Source organism: Pseudopodoces humilis, chromosome 2 (assembly GCF_049639895.1).
Source record: "Pseudopodoces humilis isolate 2021_Gansu_Grassland_sample_001 chromosome 2, ASM4963989v1, whole genome shotgun sequence".
NCBI classification, from domain to species: Eukaryota; Metazoa; Chordata; class Aves; order Passeriformes; family Paridae; genus Pseudopodoces; species Pseudopodoces humilis.
The window spans coordinates 78833994-78861788 of NC_142201.1; the positions used below are offsets into that span (position 1 = coordinate 78833994).

Below are 27795 nucleotides of genomic sequence, written 5' to 3' on the forward strand. Positions count from 1 at the left end.
TTACTATTACCAAAAGAATTAACTACTTTACTATGGAAAAAAAAAAAGAAGCCTGTTTTCTTTGACACATTAGTTTTATGTTGGATATTTCAAGTGGCTTTTCTTTCCCCCCCCCCATGTATGCATAAGGTTTTTACTGCATTATGCACTGGGGGTGGATTCAAAGCAGCTCTACAGTCATTTGTGAGAGAAGATACAAACTACACCTTATCTACAGCTTCTGCAGAGAAGATGACTGATGTAAGGAAAACAACAACAACATAACAGTGGGATTTAACAACCTCATGTTTCATGAAAGATGGATTCTCCTCCAAGTTTGGAACTGTGATGCAAAAAAAACCAACCAAACAAAATAAAGCGCAATTACAGAGCATCATCTCAAAATAAAGATTTCATATAGGTCTCTGCCTGCTAACATATTAGTTAAGTGTGTGCAGAAGCAATGCAATCAGAAGCAGTCTCTGGGGCTTTTAAACATGATCCCATGGTGAAAGGGCTCTTTGGCAAATGCAACACATTGTGCTTAGGAACACATTTCATAATTTTAACAGCATAATATCGCAATTGTACACATTCTAAAAGGCAGTGGTAACTGCCACCTGTCATTCTGGAGTGGGACTACTTGACTTTTTTAATTGTGTTGGATCTAAACCTCTGTGTGGGTTGCCATAAACCACAAGGGACGAGGTATGATGCTGGAACACTGCTGCTGCTTTTAGGATTTTAATCATCACCCTGTTTATTTTCAGCTCAAAATGTGGTCAAATAAAACAGAAGGTTTTGGTTCTGCTAATTCAAAAGCCACTCTCAGGATGGCAGTTCTGAGTTTTATTAAAGGAAATATTCATGTTACACTTATCTCCAGTTATTAACTATACTTAGCAATGTTCTTTTATATCTGCACTTTCTATAGAAAAATCTGCATTATCAATGGAATAGAAAATTGCATTTATAATATAAGGTACTGACAATATGGAGGGCTTTTTGCTTACATTTAGAATTATGTATCTATAGATTCTAAGCACAAAATAAAATACTACATGAGACAGAAATCCGCCAAAGCATATGTTACTTCCATTTTGTCCCAGGCACTTTCCAATTTTTCTTTTTACCTTATGAAAAAAATACGTATAGTAAGGTTCACACATACACACACACACACACACACACATGCACATATAAAAATACATCTATGTGGTGAGGCCACATCTTGAATGTGTGCTCAATTCGGTTCTGGGCTCCTCAATACAAGAAAGACATTGAAGTGCTGGAGTGGAGGGAAGGGTAAGAGAGTTGGGGTAGGGTCTGGAGCACAAGTCTGATGAGGAGCTGCTGAGGGAGATAGGGATGTTTCTCCTCCTGGAGAAAAGGAGGCTGAGGAGGGACCATATTGCTCTCTTCAAAACCCTGAAAGGAGGCTCTAGCCAGATATGGGTCAGTCTCTTCTCTGAAGTAAAAAGCAATAGGAAATTGCCCTCAAGTTGCTCTCACATCGCCAGAGAAGCAAGTGATGCCCATTACAGTCACTCACCACTCAATGACCAAGACTCAGCCTGTCCCCAGGTAGTGGTCAGCACCTATGGGCAACTCCCCCCAGTTTATAAACTAAGCATGATCTGTAGTTTATAAACTAAGCATGATTATCTGTGGCATGGCCAGTTCAGGGCAGCTCTCCCGGCCGTACTCCTTCCCCGCTCTTGTGCACCTCCTCGCCGGCAGAGCATGGGACACTACAAGTCCTTGACTTAGGGTAAGCACTGCTCTGCAGAAACTTAAACATCAATGTGTAATCAAGACTGTTCTTATACTGAATCCAAAACACAGCACTATACCAGCTAATAAGATGAAAATTAACTCTATATCAGTTGAAACCAGGACTGAAATCAAAGTAAAAAGTGAGACCTTGAGGTCCTGTCCTCCAGCAGATGGGTAAGACTTAATTCAAAGAACTGCTCTTTCAATCCCAACTTTTGAAGTTGATAAATATATTTTGGGTTGGAGTAGTCTTCCTTAAAAAAAAAATTATGACACTGAGGCTTGTAGAAAAGGTACCATGCATAACAGTGGGAAAAGCTGTAACTGCCACTTCTGGTTCTGCCTTTGCGAGTAAATGCATTAACAAATTTTGGTTCAAATAGCCCAGTAACATTAGCATAGAAAAAGATGCTGCAGGTGAAAAGAGTTCCCTTAAATCAGATCTCAAAGCAAATCTAAAATAATTCCACCATGTAGCTAACTTGTTAAAATGCAGTCTCAGAGATGTCTCTGTCTTGCACTGATGCCCACTTTCATTTAAAGAAAAAATAAAGATGCTTAACCTTTCTGTGGATTGTATAGGGAACAAGTAAAGTGACTAAACAGCAAAACACACTGTCTGTCTTGTCATGTACTGAAGAAGTGACTGGAATTCCTGATGAAGTCCAGCACACCTCTCTCTTTCATATGCTCAAAATGCTTTACTTTCCTCATGGTGCTTCCTGCACTACAAGTGTCACACATGCAACTCAGCTTCTTGCAATCAGCACTCTGCACTCCTTTCCAAAGAAACTTACCTACAGCAGCAGACACTGGTTTATTCACTTGACTGTTTTTACTACATCTTTCTCTCCTTTATCTTCATGCAAACTTGAGATGAATAATGCACACCTGTACTATGATCCAATGTACAAGTCTCACCAGGAGTTGCTGGTATCTTCTAGGTGCTGGCACCTGGGCAATATTTTGGAGGCCTCAGGCAAACTATCTTAAAGATTTAGACATTCCATATATATTGAAGATGTGCCTCTCCTCTAATAGCTCATTAAATGCACTATAAAGTATTTCTTCAGCTGTTGCCTCATAACTGAAACAGAGAACCTATATAAATGTAAGAAGAGGGATTAAAATAACAACAAATAAGGAGAGGTGTGCTATGCCACTTCAGTGAGTACGGCAGTGAATTCAGAGCATGGTGTCCCTTGATCCACATAGAAATAATCCACTATAGTGAGGTCTCACTGAACAATGAATTTTACAATGTTGTTTTCTCAAAAAGTACAACTAGAAGGGATAAAAATTGCTCTCTAGTGACATTTTGGCACCAGATTTCCAGTCTGCCTTTAATGTAACAAAATTCTAACCTTTTATCTTATGCTTGCAAAAATCCTTTTTTTTTCTGGTAACACTAAATTAAATAGTTTTAATATATGACACGCCTTTCACGCATGCTGAATTTTCTGCATTGAATTTCATCTGTATCCAGAGTCCTAGACTCTGAATGTGCCACATATTTAGTTGGCTGCATAAAAATGATGACCTAGAAATTTTGCTCTCCAAACCCAGATGGCCATAGAGCTACAGCAGACACTGAAAGAAGGCAGAAAATAGGAAAAGTACTCTATATGTTGTGACACAATGATCTTTTTGGCTGCCAGCAGTTTAGCCTGATGATTTTAAAGGTCTTTTCCAAGTTAAACAATTCTATGAATCTCTAACATGGCTGACTTTTCACAAAATCAATGCCTTTTAACAATTAAATGTCTCGTTTCCTCTCATTCAGATATTGTTATAGAACGTGAAAACAACTGGTTTGTTAAAGAACTCTAAAGTTTGCACTGGGTGTTAAAAGACTGTCCAGAAATAAATTGCTTTTAATTAAAAGGTCCTAGAAATTACTTTCCCTTCTGTTATTTGAAATAAAGAGGGGAAAAGTTTTGACACCTCCAACCCCCTCCACACACGATAGCTCTTTTGCAACAAAGAATGGACCACCTACTTTTTATGACTGCTAGTACAACTGCAGGGATCTTCACATCCAGATTTCTTAGTGGAAAAAAACTCTAAAATATACTTAAAGTGGAGGAAAACAAAGTAGGCATGCTGTTTGTGGTGTGTGTGGCAAGGCACCACACTGACAGCTGCAGCCTGTGCTGTGAAGCTCCTTCACCTTGTTGCTGAGACATTAATAAGGCTCTGCTCCTCTGCAAGGACTTCAGGACGTTTTGGTCAATGTCAATGCTGGGGAAATGAGAAGTTTGCCTTTTTGTCAAACTTGCCTTGAGACATCTTCAGCAATTATGTCCAGGGGCTGTTCAGAAGAAAGCTCAAACTGTACGTGATTTGTATGAAGCTACTTGACAGCATAAAAAATGACCAGTAACTCAGAGTTCCCTTCCCCATGGTTTACTGTCTCTTCACATCTTGTTCAAAAGTACTATGCAAAGCTGTAGTGTTCATCATTAATCCACCTCCTAACAGGTTACTGTGGCACTGAAGAAAGCTATCCAGCATGCTCTGAAGCTGTGAACTTTGTTCTTTATAACCCCAGAAGTAATTCTGATCAAGAGGAGTATGATGCTGGGACTCCAGACTTAGGAAGTAATTTTAGGCTTTAATAGCATGAAAGGATTGTTCTCAGCATGCCAAAGCAGAGCAGCTGAAAACCACCTTGCTCCACTGTTACCAGCACTGCCAACCTGGGGAATTCAGCAGCTTTGAGGTTGCTCTGATCAGAATGAGATTTATAAACAAATGTAAGCAACAAAAGAGATGGGGTATGCAAATAAGCTGCCCTCTCCCTTTGAATCATTTCTGATCACAGTCTCCTGAACCTCCCAATATTAAGTTCAGCAGATGCTCCCCATCCCATTTTTCAGGCCCTTCTCCACCACTAATTTCCTTCTGCACCAAAGTGGGAGTGAACTGAGACTGGGATGGATCTCTTACACTGCATCCACTACAAGTTCACAGCGCTGAGGAGGGCTACCACGCTGTTTGTGGACTGTTTAGAAGATAAAGAGTTTTCTCTCGTCTCCCGTAATGAGCCTTCCCCATCACCAAGTCTTTCCACCCATGCCCCATCCCCTGGCCTTGTCTGCATGCCTGTGCACACCAAAGCTGAGACATGTGTGCTATGTGGCATTTCTGAAAATGTTCAGGAGCCTAAGGAACAGTAGTTTGTGCAGTGCTTGGCTTTCAGCCTGTACCTGATGCCTCCAGAGCTGAATTTATCCAGGCTCTGCAGTGTCCCTCATAGCAGCAGCTAAGTGCTGACCACCTGGGTGAGCTTTAGCAGGGTATAGTTTAAAATTCTGACTTGCACTTCATGTGAGAATGGCAGAAGGTACGTTACAGAAATTATGTGACTATTGCTCAGCCGTGAAGATGGCAAATGTAACATGAAGCTATTTGTTTTCTTATTAGAAAACTAGTGTCAGATGCCTGCCAAAGCTGAGGCTGAGATGTAAGACAAGTACCAAGCAGGACTGAAGTTGTATGCAGTGTGCCTCCTTGGACTGGTACAGAGATTCTCCCTTGTTAGACAAATTCCTACTGTGGAGACCTCAGGGAATTCAGATGAAGGCTGAGGCCAACATGATCTACAAGAGTGTCAGCAGCACAGACTCCTGGAGAAACCCATAGCCTATTTATACACCGACAGCTGCAGCAGAGGCAGAGCAGGCTGAACAGCTGCAGACTCAGGAAAACCACGCAGCCTCATTTCAAGAGATCATTGTGATACATAAAATGTACAGTGCTTTTTGTTCACCTTTAAAGAAAGAGATTAAACTGATCAATCTGTTCTTAGAAATGGCTAAGTGTTCCTCTTTAATGCCTGCTGAATAGCGAGCACTTGCTAGAGCCCAGAGCATCTGGGGAGAAAAAAATATTGAGAGCCTGATTTAAAAAATGCCTGACAATTTTATCTGCTTCAATACCCGAATGGTGTATGTTTGCAGTCGATTAGTCATTGCAGACCACTTTTCAGCCCACATGGCAACAGTTGGTTTTTTTTAACCTGAGAACAAGGCAAATCAGTCCCAAATGGTGAAATAGAGCTCTAAGTTTTGACATCCTTACAAATATGAAACTGTCTGTTCACTTGTAAAAAATACAGCTATATTTAAGACTATTATGAAGTGGTGATTAAAATAGTATTTTAAAACTTTAGTAATATTCTTTTAACACAGGAAAAGGAAAAGAACCCCAAAAAACAATAAAAGGCCAACTAAAAACCCCACCAATTCCTGCCACTGTATTCCTCTCAGTTTTCAAATCTTATCATTAAGTAGTGTCAGAAGAATATTCTTTCTCTGGACACTGTCTTACTGTGTTCTGACAGACAATTTAAGTAATAACCAGATTTGCTATGTAAATGAAACCTTGCTAAGTCTCACAACCATTTTTTTCTTCTCTGTAACCTCTTCAGAGAGAGGGATGCTCCATTTTACAGTTTTCATTAACGCACCAAATCACAGGAGGTTGAAAAGGTTAAAGATGTTTAATTGTTACTAGATGATAATCAGTCAGAAATTATATTCTAGCATGTAGCTGGCTGGCAAAGATGTTGTATTTTCAGACAAAGCCCTCCTAATTCTTCCTTTCCCTTTGGAATTTATCATTAAACTGCATTTATCTGTCTCACATGACACATACGGTCAGGAATCAATCTGAAAAGCCAAATCTGAAAGCTCCTTGCCATTTCTCATTTTCTGTGACCAAATAAGGGAAGAAACCTGCATGACTTTGGTGGAAGAGACCAGCTTTTCTATTTACATCATTTATATTATGACAGCCCTTGGAGGCCCTAAATGTGGACCAAAACTAATTGTTCCAGACACAGGACAAGAAAAAAATGAAAACAAGCCGGATGACAAAAAATATATATAATTTCACGCCTCTCTTTCCTCTGTCTTTACTGAAAGTGTTGCTAAACTGGGTACACAGGGGAAAATGAAGGGAGGGTAAAGAGATTCCTCATGCTACTTGTCCTGTGATGCCCAGAAGTGGTGGGAGGCAGGAGATAGAAGGAGGGCAATAGAGATGAAGTTTTGGCAATTCCTACCCCAAAATTTCTCCCTCCTTTTTATCTTCTAGTCTGGAGCCACAGATCCTACCTCCCATACTGGTAGTGAGTTTCCTAACAGCTAAGTTCTTCTCCTAGAACCTTCGCAGATCCACTCACACCCTCCAACTGAAGACACAATGGGAAGACCTGCCCTCTCTGTGCTTTCATTACAGAGGCATTCTGAAGAGGTTTTTTATGCTTCTGGTTAATATATGCGTTAATGTAACTTGAGAATTGAACAGTATATTAGTATTTCTTACATAGAACAAGTCTGCATCTTATTGGAAATGTTAAATGGATTGGTTAATGCATTTTTGAAAGGTATTTAAATGCTGTGGCATTAAAGATTAATGTAAAAATCTGAATACAGGACAAACTCTGAGATGCTACAATACAGACACTACAGTAATTCAGGCACCAATTTAAGCAGCAAATGGTATTTTTCAATAACCTTACATCTGCCTTTGTTAACAAAAAAAAGAGATAATAGGCAAAAGAGCACAATAGCCTGGAAAGTGACAAAATATATAAAAGGGTCACATAACTGGATGGAGAAAGGATGTTTTGAAATTTCCTTTTCTCCAGATACTGAGCAATACTGCAACATCTGCAAAACCCTGTGATTGTGCATGAGCTCAGGTCCTTGGGCAGACTGGCAGCAGCACAGACAGGGGAAAGCTTGGGAGCTGGCAGAGCACCCAGATGGCACATCCCCATTGAGAGCAGGAGCTGCCTCAGAGGTGGCAGCTCAGCCACCAGTACCAGGAAACCTGTCCTGCAGGTTTGGGCCCTCAGGAGGCCATGAAATCCCCATGCTCCCTCTAAATGGGAAACCAGGGAAATGACTGGTTGTCTCAAACAACAACAGCTCTTTCTGGTGTTGAAGCCTTTGTTAGCAGGTATTGCTTCCTTCTCAAAAGCCAGCAGACCAAGCTGCAAGAGGTGCTCGCCACCTAAGAGTAAAGTCACAGTGAAACCTGTGAAAGCAATTACAAAAATCTGTATCTGGAGTCAGGTGCAGGGATAACCCAAGTACTATCACAGCAGCCTCTTGGCATGGAGCAATATTAAAACCAGGCAATAGTGGAAATCAGAGGAGAAGGACAGGTACCCTGAGGCAAATGCCCTTGTCCCAAACCACAGAACTCTAAATGCGATGATTTCAGTGAGAACAGAGTATGGGTGAGAACAACCAGTGTAGTTATGTCCTGCCATGGAGCTGGGGACTGGAAGATGACCATGCTGCACTGAGCTCCCCAAAAGCTGCTGAAGATAGAGCAGCAGCAATACCAAGTGTGACTTTGACTCTGGGAGTTGACTTTGGTGACTGAGAACATTTCCACTAAATGCAGATTGTGTTTCCATGAAAGCCAGTGCCGCAGCGTACTACATCCTTCTAAACAGTATTATTAAACTACCATAATAATCACCCTGCTCTTCAATCCAAGGTCTCAAAGCACATTACAGGCAGTAATGAAATAACTCACACAAGAGCACTGTGAGGAAGAAGGGGATCGTTACTGCTGCTGCTCAGTCATAAAGTCGTGATTTCAGACACAGAATTTCATTGTGAGGACCAAGCGAGCAAGTGTCACCACATACTTCACTGCCAGTTATGGGTCTCATCAAGGATTTGTCATTGTCTTCCTCATGCTCCATATTTTAGCCAAAGTCTTGAGACTTGGTAATTGCAAGAGACTCAGCTTTCATTTACAAGAAACAAAATGAAAACAATCCCCAGAAAAAGCTGTATTTGTGGATCTGAAGTTTGAAATCTGTTCAGTCTGCCCTAAACCAGAAGGCAAATGAAAACAACAAAAATGTATTTTGTTTTTGTGCTTCTTATACTCCCATTCCCTTAGAGGCTGCAAGTCCTTCTTGGGGGCTGAGTCAGGTTTTCTGTCCGTGTGTGGGCACCAGCCTTGCCCCACTGGCGTGAAGTCAGCTGGCTGGGGCACAATCCTGACCTCTGTGCAGGGGAAGCTGCTCCAAGAGACACTTCCAGAACATGCACAAGCCTTATGGCAGAGCTAAGCAGGGAATCCAGGTCTTAATTACCCGACATTTCAAGTTAACAAGGAATTGTTAATACACAAGTGAGTTAACTGCCAGCCTGCTAGAGCAAACACTGTGAAACATCTTGAGGTAGCTGGAGATCAGAGGAGCCAAGTTCTAACTTGTGAGCCTCCCCCAGCTTCTACTCGCCAACTAAAGCCAATCCCTCACCCATGTTAGCTTGTCTTCCAAAAAGACAAGTCAAGTCCCTATGATTTATTACATTGGCTTCTGTGACATTAGCAAAGTTTTGCCAGCGGGTAAGGAAGCCAGAACCATCCTGTTGCAGGACAAAGGCCATAAACTGGATGGGAGAGCACCAAGGGACAGCATGGACACCACTGCCTGCCACTCTGGTGAGCAAACGTGACTGCAGTGCTTAGATGATGGTTCACACTGGACCTCTTCTGTGCTATGCAACACTGCTCATCATCTGCAGCTGATAAACCCACATCGACTGGGCTCACAATGTGCATGAATGTGATCAGTGGGAGCAGAGCAGAAACAAACTGGAGTTTTTAAGAGCATCGGCTGTACATTCTGGAAATATCAGAACTTAGGTCTTCATTTTTTTCTCCTTTAAATATATACTGTGATGTTTAGAAATCTTGCATCTATCTAGGTTCCTTACCACAAAGACGCTTTCTACATATTTAGAGACAACACCAAATTTTCATTATTTTGACCGCAAAGGAAGCATTTAAAGGGGATAACTATCCCCAAGCCAAAAGCCTTCTCTCTCTAGCCATAAAAACAGCAGAGTAATTTATCCTTGAAGAAGGAGGGGGGTAACCACGGTGGGTGAAAAATGGCTAAGCCATATGCATTCACTTCCTATCTACAACAAAAAGAAATTAAGAATCTATCAGCTTACCATGGGAGCCAGCACCATGAGCAGTAATTTTTGTGAACAATAACCTGGCACCCTTCTTTGGTGCATTGACAGCTGCTGCTGCTCATGCTGAGAAGGTTCTCAGAGCTACTTCAAACCCGCCTCTGCACCTGACCCTGGTTTTTCCTGCATGTTTCAGACTTGATCAGGGAGGACTCTGGAAGTCACGTCTACACTGTGACCACAAATGTCTTTATGGAGGCAGAACAGCCTGCATTTTTCTAACATGTAAGTCAACGACAATATGGCACCAATTAAATCAGTGCTTCTTTTCCTCTCTGCATTAAAAACTATACTGTCATCAATTAATTAATAATTGGATTCATGCATATAAGTACCTGCACAGGGAGAAATTACTAGGGAGTAAAGGGGTTTTTTATTCCAGCAGAGAAAAGGACAGTGAAATCTAACGGTGGAGAGAAGAGGCAGACAAAGTAAATGAAAAATAAACGAGGCATTTCAAATAATACAGGAGATAAGTATCAGAGGAACCAAAAAAAAAGGTCTTGAAGCCTTTAAATCATTATCTTCCTGGAATACCGGCTTTAGTCAAACACCAGTTAGACACCTCAGTGTTGGACTAATTAGGTGATTTTCTACCATGTCTACCATGAAGGGGTCAGAGCAGGTGATAAAATATCCCTCTGACCTAAAGCCTATAAATCTGTTTGTTCACTGTCCTATAACACTGCAAAACCTCTCAAAAACTCTGCTTCCATCTCTAAACCAGAAAATATCATGAACAGGAAAAATAGAGGAGCTCTCATGCACTATGCTGGAAAGTCTAGGAAAAATAAACAAATAAATACATAGAATTAATCGAATTACAACAGTGAATAGAGCAATAGCATGAAAATTAGTAATACAATATAGTAAAAACATGGAAAATAACTATCTTAAACTACTTTTTTTTTCCTAAAGTCAACATAATTACTTAAATCCAGTAAACTTTTGAGGGGCAGAGATTTGAATTTTTTTTTTTTTCTATGTTAAATTATAATTCCTTTAAATGGAGGAGATACAAGGGGAAGGAGTATTTCATACTCATGACATGATTTATGGTCAATATGTTCAAAGGCCACGGAAATCAGCTCCAACTATTACCTTACATGAGAATTCGTCTCTAATACTGTCAAGTGAACCTGGCTAAATATATTTTCACATTTCACACTCAGATAATCACTAAGGGTTCAATCCCACACACATCTGCAGCAATGGCAAGAATCCCACTGACTTCCCTGAGAGCAGGATCAACCTCTTTCCTTGAAGGTGTTACATTTATAGCCCATTTTTTCCAAAGTATTCGTGAGACAAAAGAGTGGGGTTTGTTGTGGGGTTCTTTGGGTTTGTTTGGTGTTTTTTTAATTAATAAATTAACAGAGAAAAGTAAGCTGGGGTTCTTCTACACCAGCTCTGATGAAGACAGGCTGGTGCATGTGCCACATGCACAGCACCAAAGCATTCAACCCAGGAGGTGTGTGAGGAGACCACACCAAAATCATGGAAGAATGTATTTTCAAAGGTGTCTAACATGGATTCTCAAAAGTAATTTCTAAACATAATTTCCAGGCATTTTTGGTGATTTCGCTGGGGGTCACTGTGTCATCTATCCTACAAATCAGTTTTGACCGAATGAAAGATTGCAACACAATTCAAGGTGGTGAAAAGGACGAACGTGAAAGTAGTAAGATCGGACTGTTATTCATTTAGAGTACTTTCACATCCTGACAGTTCCACAATATCTGTGAAAGATTTATCTTGTCCTAACAAAATCATTTCTCGAGTGTCATGACTCAGGTGGACCTCTAGTAAAGGCAGGGCTGAGGACTGGGAGCCCGGCAGGAGTCAGCACCCTGCGTTTCACACCACCAACACCATGGACACTGTGATGCAGGGGGAATTTCTCTCTTTGGAGGCTGGGAAAAGTGATCCTGCCGTCATTCTAAAATCACAACAGCATGGAAAAACTAACAAATCCGAACAATTCAGTCTTATCTTAGGAAAAAAGAAGTATATGCAATTTGTAATTGGAATTCAATGAATATTTTTGGCAAAGACCACTTATGAAGGGCACTTCATGGACTCTATAAATAATTCCTAAGGCACTCACAGTTTTATTTATACCTTTTCTCTTTTTAAAGGTAACTGAATATTCAAACGCACGTTTGTATTTTAAGTGTGATTTCTAATTACATGCACAATTGCTAATCCGTCTGTTTACTACATACTGTAAATGCCTGTCATTCTATATGCTTGAATAATTATTGAAAATTAAATATTGTAAACAGTCAAATTAATTTCTCTCAGCATACCAAATTGCAAGAAGGCTGCAAGATGATAAAATATTACATGCCCCCAGAAATGGAACAAGGCACTCCTACCCCACACCTCCCTGAATCTTATGCTCATGCTATGAAAACATCAATGCTTATTGATGTTTTGTAACAGATAGCAAACTTTTTAATCCAAAAATTTGTACCAACAGTCTGAAAAGCTCCATTACACCTTGCTATCAGTGAGAAAAGTGTTTTAAAAGGAATATGGTCTGCAGTGTTTCAAGCTGTGACAGAACAAGAAAATCATGTTTCTTATGTGAGGCAAGCTGGTGCTAATGTTTTCTTATTTATATCCTGTAAGAATCAATACAGGAATATATATAACAAATCTTTTCTTTTGTTGATTTATTTATAACATTTCACAGCAATAATGGTATTCAAGAAGCCCAGAGGAGAAAAACATGGGACAGCACTGTATTTGAATAGATATTATCCATTCCCAGAAGAGACACGGCATCTTCTCCTAGCTTTTTGTGCAAAACAGAGCTGTGCCCTCTAATCCTATGGTAAGTTTTGGCTTAAACTGTGTTTATTATGCATTAATAGGTTTTTAGTCCAAATCAGACCATCTATTCTGTGCTCCTGGATAATAACGGTCAGGGAATTTCACCGCTTGGCGTGTCTGTGTCTGGACCATAACCTTGGAATAGCACCTTTACAGCTACTACAACTGTCCTGAGCCAGAAAAATAGGACTCTTTCTAGTCTGAATTTCTCTAACTTCACTGTCTTTTATTACTTTTATCTGTTAGATGAAAGAAAACCTTCGACAGAAATCCTGTCCCCATGCAGGCACATACAAACTATGAAGCCACAACCTCTTCAATTTTTCTTGACAAATTACACAGACTGAAATTCTTCAGCTCTCCATGGTTTGGTAGTGCAAATTTTAGGTTTAAAAAAGGGCACTTGAGAACCCCAGTGATGTGATCCTTTTAAGTAGATGGGTTGACACAGGATCCAGTCATGCTTGAAAAGAGATGAGAATCTTGCTCTCAAAGTCTGACTCTGTCATTTAACGTTGAGTCCCTCTGCCCACAAAGGTAGACGGGTGAAGAAAATGTAGGATTTTAACTCTGGTGCACCTGCCTATATGCACATCATTACCAATGAGAAATCAAGTATTCAGAGACCTTCCTGAATCCTACCCTGGCTGTAGACAGCAAATGCCTCTATAAATCGCTACTCCAAAACTCCTGGATATCCAGTGCAGGAGGAAAGGATGGGGATGCTCCATTAGGCATTTTGTTTTTTAACTATGGTGAGGACCATAGCTAAAAGCTTTTCCAGACTATAAAGGAATTTCACCTTTCAGGAGCACAGTTGCACATCATGCTTGAAAACTTCAGCCTTTCCAGGACACTCTGCCCCCATGTTCCACTCAAAGGGCAGTTAAGCCCTTCACTTGTAAGACTGCCACTGTCTTTCTTTCCTCATGAAAACGGAGGAAGAGAACAGGGAAAAAGCCCTCCAAACTTAGACACATTCCAATAAAGAAAAAAAAAAATCCACTTTAAATGTTTTTTTTTCAGAAAAACCCTTTAATTAAAAACAAAACAAAAAAACCAAAAAAAAAATACTGCCAAACAACCCAATCATAAAAAAAAAAAAAAAAAGAAAAAGCCAAAACTGAAACCCACCAGAACCAAGCCTTTGCAATTTGTTTTAAATTTTGGGAAAAAAAATAATTAAAAATTGTATCTATATATACACACCTCGGGGAGAGGGAGGGAAATCTTTCCATGGATACAGATTCAGAATATATATATATATATATATATACCTCCTGTATCCTATTTGGAGACAGTCCCTTGCAGCCCCTCCCTGCAAGCTCTACAAAAGGCTGGGAGCTGCAGCCCCAGGACAAAGCCCATGGCACACGAGGGCACCTTGCCAGCATGTGTCCGAACTTCCCACTGCTCCGTCTTCTAAAAGCCTGGTCTCCACTCCTCTGCACACCGAGAGTGCCCAGCAACAAACTTAGCACAGATCAATACAGCCTTGGTTTTTCTGATGCATCTCCATCTGCTTTTCCCCATCTGTTGTCTCAGGCTCCCCCTAAACTGCGAGTTTTTTTGGTGTAGCAACCATCTTTTACTCCACTTACCCTGCCAAGCTACAGCCTCGCGGCTGCAGCTACGAGGGTGCCACAATATTGCAAATAAATATTTTAAAAAATAAGCCACTGCTTCAGCTTACCAAAAGGCAGCACAGGTTTTGCTTTTCCTGACTGAGTTCTTAGCTATGAATTATTTTTAATTGCTAAATTATTGAAATAATAGTGCTAAAGAAAAACCGCAAAAACCACAGACTTGTGAAAAAAAAAAAAAAAAAAAAAACCAAACCAGAAACAAAAACACAAAACCAAACCCAACCTGAACATCCACAGTCCTTACTTTTCTTGCAGGACTCAATGTTTAGAAATTAAGGTATCTTGAATATATAATTCTGGGTTGTTTTTTAAGGAACTATTAGAGGTGGGGGTGAGAATTCATGATGACAAAAGTCCATCCTCATAGATGGGTGAAACAGTTTTGGACATGCACTATTTTCTGTGTCATGCAACTGTCTTTATACAGTCACTTCAACAAATCATGTATTACTTTCTTCATGTTTTCATCCCCTTTCCTCATTTTTTTTCATAAGCAAAATTAATTTCTGTCTACATAGGAATCTTTTCTTCTCTGAAATTTCTGTCTTTCCATTAAATTTTAATTATGTTCTCAGTGCTGCATTTCTGCTGTTAAATAAGGCAGCCTGGTAAAGAGGTTAGGCTAATGTCTTGTGGGGTGTTTGTAAATTCCCAGCTGTTTTGCACAATGACTTCAAGCAGAAAGTAGGGACAGAAGTTTTGGAGGTGGAGAGGAAACCTCCTCCTGCAGGCTGAATACAATAAGAAGTCCTTGAGACCCTCCCTGCTTAACATCAGGTTGCAGGAGGAGAGATGCTCTGACAGATTAGAGGTAAACTTGGGGGTGGGGCATGAAGCCCCCCATGCAGCTAACAAAACAAGGACTGTATCCAAATCCTGCCTATCTGATTCTCTGATGCTGAGCTGTGCATCCTTCTCCCAACCCAAGCCAAGGGGTTTTGACATATCCAAATGCAGGAGCATGGGCATATTACTGAGTCAGAGCTGCAGCTCACCCAATAGACTACTCGAGTTAATTCTAAAGCATGCGTTTGCCTTATTTATCTTCCCTTTAATGAACAGCATTCCCTTAATCAGTTTGGATTACATTAAGTGTTATAAGAAAGAAATAATATACCTGAGAGAAATCCCCTAAGAAATTACAGACTCACATGAAAAATATCTCAGCATCATGCATATCTAAGCTGTTAATATAGTCTAACATTCTTCCACCCATGCAGCTTCTTTGGGTAATCTTGTGTGTGTTTATTCTCTGTTTAATTAATCTAATTCACACCTACACGATAAACTAAATTTAGCAGCAATTATTCTTTGCGTCATTTGCAGTGCATTCCCAGGTCGTGTCTTGAGAACTGCCTCAAACACAGAATAATAAAGGACAAAGAGAAGATTCTTCATCCCTGTCTGCCTCTCCTAAAGGATCTGAGTGGGCTTACAGCATTTCTTCAAAGATTTAAAAAAGCTCACTCATTCTTCTATTAACAAAAATAACTTCAACATCTCTGAGCAACGACAGCACCTTTCCATAATAAAAACTTCTTAAGCATAAGATGATCAAATTCTCAGGTGGCATAAACCACATAATTTAGCTGAAGATGTAGTAACACAAGCACTTGTGCTTCTTTAAGCAACTTTTGTTCTAATACTGCATATTTTATTACATAGGGTCCGCGAATAAAATGAAGGTCAGAAAATAAAAGCATATGGTGAATGGAGAAAAATTAATTATAGTCAAAATATTCTCTTGCAGAGCAGACTTACATTTATCTTTTGGGTATTGTGGCTATGTTTAAAAAAAATGTGCATGTGCACTGCTGTTCATACACTGTTGGTAAGTTAAGATTCAGGGAATAATACTTAGTTTTCAAACCAAATCCCTTTAAGAGCTGCAAAGCTACTTGCTAATTACCATATAAATAGATCACTGCAGCACAGATTCCTTGCACGCAACTCATCCGACACAAACATAAAATTTCTCTTAGAAGGCAACAAACCCACAGCATGTCATGACATTGACTCATATACACAGGAAGCAATGAGGGAATGCTCCTGCACAGAAAGTACAAGCAAATGTAGTATTGGAAAAGAAAGAACATGATTATTGGGGGTAGTGGGAGACCTGAATGCTCTGTGTCTGCTTCCTTGCTCCATGACAGCACCAGCACAAATGCTTAGGCTTGTGCCTGCATTAGGCTGATGGAGAAGGAGGTTGCTTCATCCACTCAAAAGACGAGACACATAAGTCCTGTGCCCTTATATGCCCAGGAGCCAACAGAGCCATCTGAGGCTCCTTGTCCCTGTGTAAACAGCAGTTCTTTCCCTGCTGTGGGCAACCCAGGCTTGCTTTTTTACAAGAGAGAAAGAAAGGCGAAGAAGGACTGAAAGGCAGGGATGGGATATGGCGGGCTAGCTGTAACAGGATAGGAAATACCAGGGCTCCGACATGCCCAGGTAAGTTCTGTACACGTGTCAGAAAGCACTGGTGCCAGGGTTGCCTTGCGTTTAGCAGGGTAGGATGGGCTGGACATAAGGCTTTGCATTACATGTGGCCATTGGCGTTGAAGGCAAAGTAAGACCAAATTTTTACTGCTGGCATCGGATGAGTTAGCTGCTTCCTTTGCATCAATTCCCTGCTTGGAAAAAATTAAAATTTGTCCTATCCTACCTTAGCAAGCAGCATGGAGGACTTAGCTACTAAGGGGAAAAAACCAAGTAGGAGCAACAAGCAAGGAAGTAGAGGCATAGTAGAGTCCGCATGACAAACAATGTAAAAACAGAGTTACAAGAGCATGGTCCCATGTAAAGACTATTTTTTAAAGATTTAACTTCAGAGCTCTTCAAGCTCTCTAGAAAGCTGCGTATAATGTGAAAGCTGTGATTAGGGGGCTCTTCTGATATTTAACCCCCAGATACTGCTTTATTTTTACACATGTATGTCTCCAGTTAAATTAAGCTCTGTGCATGTAGACATATGGCAGCACGATCTGTACAATTACACAGATAAGGTCACACACTTAACTGGCAACAACACTACCAATTTCAAAGAAGTTGTGTCAGTCTTCCCAGCAAACGAAAAACACTCTCATTAACATAAGGGGAAGGGGAAAGGAGGAGAAGGCAATTTCACAGAAAATAATCATCTTTGGTTGTACCAGCGTAACTCTGATGGAAACAGAGTCAGGAAAAAAAAAGGGGGAAAAACAATACAATCCACTGTTAAGCTTAATTTTTGAACAGACTAGTTTAGCTGAACTGTGAGGTCATGAGACTTTGGGAGTTTAAGAGGTGCTGACACAACCTCCTATGTGATGGAAGACAAAGAAAAATTAATAGTTGGTGATTACTGACATAGTTATGGCTTATGCAAACACACCTGCCCTCCCAGTTGCCTTCTCTTTTTATTTCCATTTCCGAGCTTTGTTATTTTTTTTAATACCCACATGCAGCATAGGTCAATCTAATTCTCCAAACAGGAAATATCACAGTTTGTACCCAGGATCAGATGTTAACTAAGAGTGAAACAGAACTACATTCCTTGCCTCTAACTTCCAGTCCATGAAGAGATTTAAAAATTGCTCACACAAGGTGAAACACTATCCAAGCCACAAAAAGTGCCTGTTCTAAGATGACAGTATGACTGTATTCACTGCACCTGAGCAAAAGGGGAAAAAACTGGTTTAATCTTGTTTGCTTGGGATCACAGACACCAGTAGTAACTTTGACTGTTGTGCAAAAGATAAACATAAGTTACTTGATTGATTAAAAAGCAGTAGGAAATAAAAAGGGAAAAAGAACCCTCTCAACTACCCCCATCCCAAGCTTTCACATCCTCTGGGTTAACATGTCAGCTTTATTTTCTTCTCTTGTGCAGAGAAGCGCCCTCTCCAGACCCCTGCCCCTACATGAATGCCACACTCACAGGCTCCACACCTCAGCATCCCTAATTCAACCACCTAATTCCTCTTGCCAGAGTTCAGACTTGGACCACAAGAAATTACTGTAACGCAGGGACATTTGCTGATGTGATCATAATAATGTGTGGCAGGATATGACAAGTATCCATAGCATATGCATTGTGCATACATTTAACAGGGCTGTTACCCAGTACTTGTGGTACAATTTCACTCAGTAAGCTCAACTGTGCTTCTGCCATTGATAATAATTCTAACAAGAGAATCTGACTACCTGGAAGTGAATGGAATAGCCCTAATTAAAAATTAGTGAAGGAATAGCACAGCCTATTTAAAAGATAGGTGATTTCTGCCTGTCATGGGGTGACTTTACCTTTAAGGTGGTTTTGGGAGCTAAGTTGAAGTTGCTGGGGACTGATGGGAGTCTTTTCTCCTGACCAATTATTGGTCATTTCTAAGAATTGACAGCAGTTTTAACCATTGAAAAGTGAGATCAACTTGTGAACCCTACCTTAAGATGTAAAGCCAGAGCTCTCTTGTCTCTCTTTGTTTCCTGGCTGTGAAAGGTAACAGAGCTCCAGCTGGCCTCCCGTTCCCTGTCCAGGCCATGCAGCCTGGGCTGGAGCTGGGCTGGGCCCAGTGGCTCCCGGCCGGGAGATGGGGCCTGCGGGGCTTGCCCCGGGCTCTGGCCGGGCCAGGCCGGTCCCTGGCTCGGCTGCAGTTTTTGCCGTGACTGAATTCACCAGAGACTGCCGAGTAAAGAAAGGGAAAAAAGCTCTGGACCTGCGGCGGGCTGAGACAGCGACCACACTCTCCAGAGCAGCCATGAGGAATCTTCTATCGCAGACAGCTCCAGCTGCTGCTCCAGCAGAGGTCACAGAACCATCTACAAAATCCTGGGCAAGATTTTAACCTTTTCATTACCCAGATGAGACTTGCAGATTAATCTTTTTATCCAGAGAGAGAAAAAGAGTCGTCAACATGTAAAGAGACTTTATAAACTATCAGAGACAGTAAAGAAAAGAATTAAGCTTCAGAAAAGGTGGAGAATAAGGAGATGCTTTATGAGCTGAAATACCTTTCTGTTGAGGCTATGGAAATGGACAATAAAGTCTTGAAAAAACTCCTTTAATTCATGACAGAGTATATAGGGAGGAATAGAGTGTTCAAAGTGTAAATTTTGAGTAAAAAGTAGAGTGATTGTGATGCAGTGAGGTGCTGGAACAAGGTGAAGCGAAAATTTGAGGCCTTGGGGGGCAATGAGAAAACTGTTTTCCAGTAGAGCTCACAAAGACAGATGAAGAAGACTTTTGACTTTGAATAACTTATCCTTAAAATGACATCCCTAAACTCATGGCCAATAACACACCTCAGAGTGATGTGAAATGGGAGGAGTGAGCTCTGATGACAGCATTTCTGGGCAGCTGACATCAGGGCAATAGAAAACTATAACAGAAATAGTTTTCTTGTGAGAAACTCCATAAATTAACAGAAAGAGACTTCTGTTTCTCTACAAAGACTGATGAAAAGACTCTAGCAGGAATTGGGACTGTTTTAAACACCAAAGTTCCAAAGTTTTTGTCTCTATGTTGTCACGTGAACAAAAGAATGGTGGGTAGTAGGGGATAAAAAGGGTTTTCTGGAAGTTTATTCTGGTGTTCTTATTCTTGTAGTTTGTTAATAAACTTTCTTTATTCCTTTGAAGTTTTAAGCCTGTTTTGCTCTTGTTCTAATCCGTATCTCACAGCAAAAAAAAAGTAAGTAATTTTTTTTTAGTTACTGGTTTAAAACCACGACACTGCCTAGCTATGACTTCTGGAAATTTACGAATAGAGAAACTGAACTGACAGACAAGGTAGAAAAATTATTTTCACAGCTAAGCTTATAGACAAAGTTACTTCTGAATAGGCAGAAGATATACTCTGATGATATTTTTAAGAATAATAAATGATTGATGTAATGCACAACAACATAGATTTATGAGACTAGTGGCAAAACTGTTGCTGTTCCAGAATTGATCCTGGGACAGGAAAGAAGTGAGCTGTCAGCTTACTGGGCAGAAACTTCTTCCATCAGAAAAAAACCTGTCCCACTGGCCCTTGCCATGCTTATGCCCTTCAGAAATAAGTCTGTACTGAAGCAAACAGGGAGTTCAGATTAAAAACTGGTGCTGCATTGAGTAAGCAAGGACACAACTGTCCAGTCAAGGCAACGGGAATACTCCTTAAACTTCTTACTGTGAAAGATGTCTAAAGAAGTCATCATGGAGATCTAAAGAAAGATTAAAATTTCTATAAGCCAAGTATAAAATCTGCTGATTACAAAGAAATGGCATTTATAAGAAATATTGTATCTTTAAATGTAATTTTAAGAGGCACTTGATACCAGAGACATCCAGCAATCTCAGCCATATTCAGTACTTCATGAATAAACACCCACCGCTAGCAGAAATCACATCTCTTCAAAAGACATGATAAAACTGGATTTATTATTTTATTAATAGCAGAATTACTGTAGCTGCAACTGAGGTGACACAGCTCACAACTTTATCCTCACCACAGATAACATATACAGATTGAAAAGGAAATCACTGCCACAGAGGAAGGGAGAACGGAAGACACATGCTGGCTGAGTCCAAATTTTGTCATTTTTCGTGGAATTAGTGGTCTGGCCATTAGACAATACTACCATACTTAGTCTAAAATTGTTTTATATTCCTCTTCATCCTACCATTTTGGACGTGATGTTTGTTTTTTTTTTTTCACCCTTCTTTTTTTGTGTTTTTGCATGCCTATGAACACATGCCTGCGAATGCATGTCTATTAATGCCAAGATGCCTGAAAAATCGATAGCTTGCATTTCCAGAGCATATTTGATCTGCAAACCATCTACTGTAAATTAATTCACAGGACAATCACACAAGGCAAAACAATACTTCCACTTTCCACTTCCACAAAACAAAACAAAAAAACAAACCATGAGGTGAAGTGACTCACTCAAAGTCAAAAGAAGAGTTTGTGTCCCTGCTATGCTCAGCATAAGCAGCAGCTATGGATATCCTGCAGTTCAGGATCTAATTGAAAATTTACTCTGGGGAATAAACGTGCCCTGGCAAGCAGATGGACTTGATTTACATCCTCTTCCCTATTTTTTTTCTTCTCCTCTTTTTTCCTAATTATTACTATTATTGTTACTATGACAAACTCCTTAATGCAGAAACTTTGTCTAATATGCTGTACAGTTATATGAGCACCCTTATAGGTACCACTGTGATTAAGCACACAACTCCAACATCCATGGTCCTTTGATTTTCCAGCTGTTAACTCTGGGCTCAGACCACGGGAAATATAGTAAATAAGCCATGCCAAAGCAGAAACTCAAGCTTTTAAAATACTCCAAAGCTCCATTTTTAACAGTGAATGTATTACAAGGAAGTCATTAAGAGCCACACTTTTAAATAATAGAGAAGTGAAAGCAAAGAAAGTAGATCATATAGCGTGTGTTGATACAACATAAATTACAGAGAATGGAAGACAGCTAATGTGGAAGGGGAATTACATTGTAAAAATCTGTATTAGTTGTGGTCACATATCAGTGATGGATCCATCAGGCTGGACTCTGCAACTGTTGGTGAGCTCACCATTTGTACAAACAGTGTAAAAGAGCACAGAAGGAAAGGGAGACCAATTCCTCAAATTCACCATTAACTGGAGAGCCCCACAGTCAGTATCTTTTCCCTCTGCAAGGTCCTCTCTGCTCTTAGACAGGGCAAGGATAGTTACAGGCTGAACAGCACTGAGCTATTCATGCTATGATATGATCTGCAGAGATGATTTTCATCCTATACACGTGCTGCCAAAAATGGCTCCATGGCCAACACACAGGAGGGAGACAACCCTTCAGAAGGAGTACCTAAGTGGGAGGGAGCTGACCTCCAACTCCATAAAAATTCAAAGTATATTTCATAATTTGATCACTACAGCACCTAAAACAAACCCTGGAGAAAGACTGCAGTCTAGTCTAAAAACAAAACAAACCAAAAAAATAACAGCTTTCATTTACAAGATACAGAAGATCTTATTTCAGAGGACGTTTATTAAGAGTTTAGCAGCATGGATGGGGCAGCCAGGACAGGTGAGTGTCCCTTGACCACAAGAACAGGCTGAGAAACCTAGAGACCCTCCACAACCACTGGGAAACCTTCTAGAGCTTCCCAGAGCAATCCACTCCTCAAGGTCTGCTCTAACAGCAGCTGTAATAATTTAAGTGTGATAGAAGGATAATCTCTATTCCATTCCTGGAAATGTTTGTGGGCAGGCTCTGCATTGCTTCTGAGCAACTGGTCTAGTGGAGACGTTCCTGCCCCTGGCAGTGGTGTTGGAACTACATGGTCTTTAATGTTACTTCCAATCCAAACCATTCCATGATTCTACGATTTATGGGCTGAAAAGAAGCGCTGGATACCTAGCATCTGCACGGCTGGCAGCCATCAGGATGTGGAGCAGCAGCAGACCACTGGATTTGTCTAAGTCTGGAGAGCAAAGATGTGTGGGGATTTCTCGGGACAAGCCAAAGAAAAGTGGCTATAAGAATCAGGATGTATGACAGGAGGGTGAAGCACTATTTTAGTATGGCAGAGCAAACGTGGCTTTCAGACCCGGCAGGATTCTATGCCAGCTGGCTTTGTGAGTGCAAAAGCAAGAAAAGCCCAGCCTACTGAGAAGAGTAGCATTCATACCAATTAAATTCTGACACTCACTAACCCTGAATTAGCTTATATAAATATTAATACTACTTCAGCATGAAAATATCCAGAGTCTTTCCAAATCTAGGTGCTTATGTGACAGTTCAGAGGCAACTTCCAGAGTCAGAGTATTGCTGCTTGGCAAAGATGTGTTGACCTACATGCACTATTTCTAAACCTACTAGTGCATCCTGCCTTAACCACTGCAGCAAACAGAATTTCAGGGGTGCCAGGGGTCTGCCTCTGTTTAAATGGTGTCAGCAAAAGGCTAAGCAAGGTGCAAGCAGCTTTTCCAGACACACAAGCATAATTTTAGAGTAAATTAATTAATAACAATGTGCACAAGAGTGAAATTTGGTCTGCTGGTGTATTAAAGAATATCTTAAGTAATCTACATATGACTGCAGAAAAGCTTACCTGGTTTGTTCAAAAGATGTTAACACTAAACAAAATAATGTAATGGTTCAAATTAATTTTTTTTTTTTCCAGAGCTCAGAAACATAATAAATCAATGCAGTAAATTACCCCTGTGCTGTGAAATTAACACCCATATACATAAAATAAGAATTTACAGCTCTGATCAATCAAATTTTTTTATTAACTCCATCTTCTGTTTTATTTATGTGCCTCTCACCCCAGAGTAGCTGACTTGGCTCGGGCTGAACGTGGCACTCCTGGGAGCTGGTCAGCCCAGCTGCTCCAGCAGCAGCTCTGCCGTCCTCCCCATCTCACACCACCCACAAAGGAGCACAGCCCTGTGACCCTGTGCTCTGCCAAAGCAACCCTAAGCCCTCCCAAGAACAGAAGTCAAGCTATGAGGAAAAGGGCTGGCTCTGTCAGCAGCCACACCAGGGTTTTAGGCTGACTTGCAGCTGCTGAAGATGCTGAACTCCAGGAATGACTCCCTTGCTGCTGTGTGTATACACAGCTGGGAAACAAATGCCCAGGGGAATGCCTTTCCCTGTAGTCATGTAACCCCTAGAGTCACCTCAACTTTTTGAAAAGCATGTTTCCTACTCCCCTAACAAAACTGTGCTTTGCAATATTTTCTTCTTGCCCACTATAATGGAAAATCCCAGCTAGCTCTCTTGGACCTGCTACACTTACAGTATCCACCAGCTAGCAGAACAAGGCTGCCTTGTTCTCCAGTGTGAATGATTTATGGTTTCACACGTGCTCATGTGCTTCATTATTCACTTAGTACTTGTACCTACGAATATCAGCTCATGAGATAAAAGTGCATACCAAGGCGCAAACTGATGCTTGGCGGTATTTTAGTAAAAATATTAAGGTGAGAAAAAAAAAAAGGCCTTCATGGGAGGTTGCCCACACTGCCTTTCCAATCCTGACACACGTAGGCGGGCAGCTCGTGTTGCTGTCCTCTTCCCTGGAGCACCCATATAAACCCCAATCCTGAAGAGGAGAGCTCTTGCCACCATGTACTTGTGCCCCCGCAGCAGAGTCAGCCCCCAGTGAGAGCATGAACTCTCCAGGGTAACTTCAGTGCCCAAATCTTGCTATCAGCAGTTTTTTAGCAGCTCTTCATTCCTGCAGGAGCAACTCTTCATCTCTCTAAAACCCACAGAGCAAACTACAGGTAATAATCCTAAAAAGTCTAAAGCCTGCCTTCAAACAGATCCAAATGCACGTGATAAATTTGCCTAAAATAGCCACTGCGAGCTGTGCCAGCCTATAAAAATGTAGGAAGTGACAACTTGTCTATTAAGAGGTTTCTTCTGTCTACAGATATGGCATACAAGGAGTGCTGTTGCTTCTGCTATCCAGATAATCAATCAAAAGTGTAAGAACTGGCTGCAGTTATGATCCTGAATTAGAACCAGGAACAAAACCTGGACTCCCTGTGTCCTCGCTTGATCAGACACCAGTAGGTCCATGTGCCTCCAGAAACCCACCTGACCTGCATGAGCTACAAGGCAGCTGAAAGTGAGCTTCAGAGGAAGGCAAACACGGTCACTGCTGACCTCCAAAGACAGCTGAGAACATCCCTATCCTCCAGCAAACTCCCCATCGCCTCTGCTGCTTCCCACCCAAAGATGTAAGAAATACAGGATGCTGCCTTCCTGTTCACTCTCAACAGTGGATTACTCACAGGAATGAGATGTCAGTTTGCTGGCAGTGTCTAAACTTCCAAAGTGGCACAGGAAATAAAAGACCCCCTTTCTCAAATGACTGTTCTTCCCTGACAGCAGGAGCATGCTCATTCAGCCCACATATGCAGCAATCGCAGCATATTTGGGTTCACATTAAACCTTTTCATCTTGATTATACAGCATGCTGTCGCATTTAGGGCTGCTGTGCAACGCTCTACGTGAGTTACTGCTGTGCTGAATCCCAGCAAGGGTACGGGGCTGACAGGCTATGAACCTCTTCTGTGTGTGCAGAAGTCTCCTGTACAAAACAACTGGAGTGTAAATTACTGTCTTAGAGAAAACTAGTGCACTGCGGGGAGACAGCTGAAAGGAGCCTTGTCAGAGAGCCCCAGGGGCACTCTCTTGGAAAATCCATTATGCTTTTATTTCTCGGACATCAGCATCCCATCAGGAGAAAGCCTCCTGATGTCAAGGCCTGGCACTCCCCTTGGGGAAAAGGGATCTCTGCACACACACTCTCTGTCAGCCTCATCGTTTTCAAAACAAACTCAAAGAGGCCACCTTGCCCAGTTCTCACTGCTCTGTGTTTGGCACTGAATTGGATAGAAGAGGATGATTTATCCTCTCTATGACAAATCACAGCCAGTCACTAGCAAGAATGCTCACTGAGTGTAAGGGAGGGGCCCTTTGGGAATTGCCCAAGCAGCAAAGTTACTCATCCTGAAGCCTTTAAGTTCTCAGACAGCAATTTCCACAGTGCAAATGAAGACAAACCACTGTTAGTGTTAAGAGTGAGAATAAGATCTCACTGTTAGGGCAGAGTATCCTGCTTGCTCTCCAGAGGGACAAAGAGCCAGCGCACAGGGTGTGCCACCAGGCTAGGGTGCTGTAGGGCTGCCAGGTGCCCGGCTCTTGTCCTTGTCATGGGCTCACCCTGACAGATAAGCAGGGCTGTGCTGAGCAGATTGCTCTGTGGGAGGAGCCGATGGAAGGGAAGCACAAGCATTAAACACTGTGAGTCCTAACTCTGCTACTTTGCCCAGATGGGATTTATGGGGTAGGGAGGGGGAGAAGGGATGCAGATGGAAGAGCATCTTCGACCATTCCAAGTGTTAAAAATAAGTGAGATATGTGCCTTAGGGCTCAGCAGATTGAACACAGTGATTATACATTCTCCATGATTCTTCACCTGGGCTTACGCCTGAGAAGATCCTGACCCCTTCTTATGCCACACATTGCAATAGGATTGCCCAACCAAATGTTGAAAACCTATTTAGTGAACATCATTTCCATATATTAAATTAAAAATGTTCCTTCCCACATCTATTCCTTCTAGTTTTTAGCTGTTTAGAAATTTGGAGAAGATATAAATAAACTTAAAAAAAATAAAATCAAAACCCCAGAACTAAACTAGGAGCATGTAAACAAGCAGGAGAACTGTGTGAATTCTCTGAACTACCTCCCTAAAGATAGGCACACTGCCCTGAAAGATCCCCTCAACTCTCCAGCTCCAGAGCATGGTGGAGGGTCCCCACAAGCCCAATGAGTGAGCAAAGCTGGGTACTCCTGGGGCAATTTCTTTATCAGCTTCATTCAGCAAAGGCACCTAGGGTACAGACACGTGCAGAGCTGCTCTGCATGGGTGCCATGCTCCACTGCCAGCTAACAATGGTATTTTAACTTCAAACAATCACCATCTCTGTCACACTGCACCCACAGGCTACATCCCCAGCTGTTATAAATCAATGCAAACACATGGATTTTTTCTTAAAGGCCAGGGGGACGTTTAGGTCATCTAAACTTTTTTGTAAAGCAAGCTGCAGAGAATTAAATCCACCTACTTTAATGTGGAGCCTTATTACATGTGCTGGACAGACATCATGTCACTCACTTCAGGGGTGCTACACCAGCTTATAAAGAATGAAACAGTGCTCTGTAACCTGCAACAGCTTGAATCTGCTTCCTAGCACTCCTCTGCAGACTCAGTGCAGCAAAGTCTCATCCCTGTAGACACAGGGAAGAGGCAACAGCCAGCAGCAATTCAGTGACCCAGGGCAGAGTGATTGCTGCAGCAGCACATCTGCAGCACATCATCTGCCAGTGCCTTTGCACACCGATGCAAAGCAGAGCGCTTCAGACACATACAAGATGCTTTAGTCACATAAGCAACCAGAAAACAGAGGTTTGGAAAGCAAACCAGTGCATCCCGAAGGGGTGAAAGCTGATAAATATGTAAGTTGCATTCTCCCACTTGCCCTGAGGCAACTGGGTTTTGTTACCTGTTTTGGGATTGATTACAAAGAAGTTCTGGGGATTTCCACTTGTAATCCGGTAAGTCAGTTTTTCATTAGTGCTGGAGTCAGGGTCCTGGGCTTGGATCTGAATGACAGATACATCCTTTGGGGAATTCTCCATGACAACTGGGTAATAGATAGGCTCAGAGGTGAGAGGGGCATTGTCATTCATGTCCTCCACTTCAATGTAGACTTCGATGGTAGTGTAGAGTGGGACAACGCCATGATCAGTCGCATACACTGTCAACCAGTAGGATTTGGTTGTCTCCCGGTCAAGAATATCTGCTGTGTAGATAACCCCTGCAGAAAAACAGCAAGCAGAGGATGTCATGAATAGGATCAATAAAACATCACATCTATTTTCATTTGGCTGTACTACAGAAATGTGTTCAGCATGTAACAAAGGCTCCACCCATAGAAAGATTCAAGTTGTGCAACAAATGAAAACAGCAGCCTGAGTTCCAGAATTGTTTTG

General features: G+C 41.3%; 1 protein-coding gene across 6 annotated transcripts in view; it reads right to left on the reverse strand.

Moving 5' to 3' along the window:
* Positions 1-27795, reverse strand: part of FAT3 (FAT atypical cadherin 3) — a 396115-nt gene that overhangs the window by 186096 nt on the left and 182224 nt on the right. For all 6 annotated transcript variants that reach the window (XM_088051032.1, XM_088051035.1, XM_088051033.1 and 3 more), the window contains one exon: positions 27306-27620. In XM_088051032.1, coding sequence (XP_087907158.1) covers positions 27306-27620 — 315 coding nt within the window. The remainder of the gene's footprint in view (positions 1-27305; positions 27621-27795) is intronic.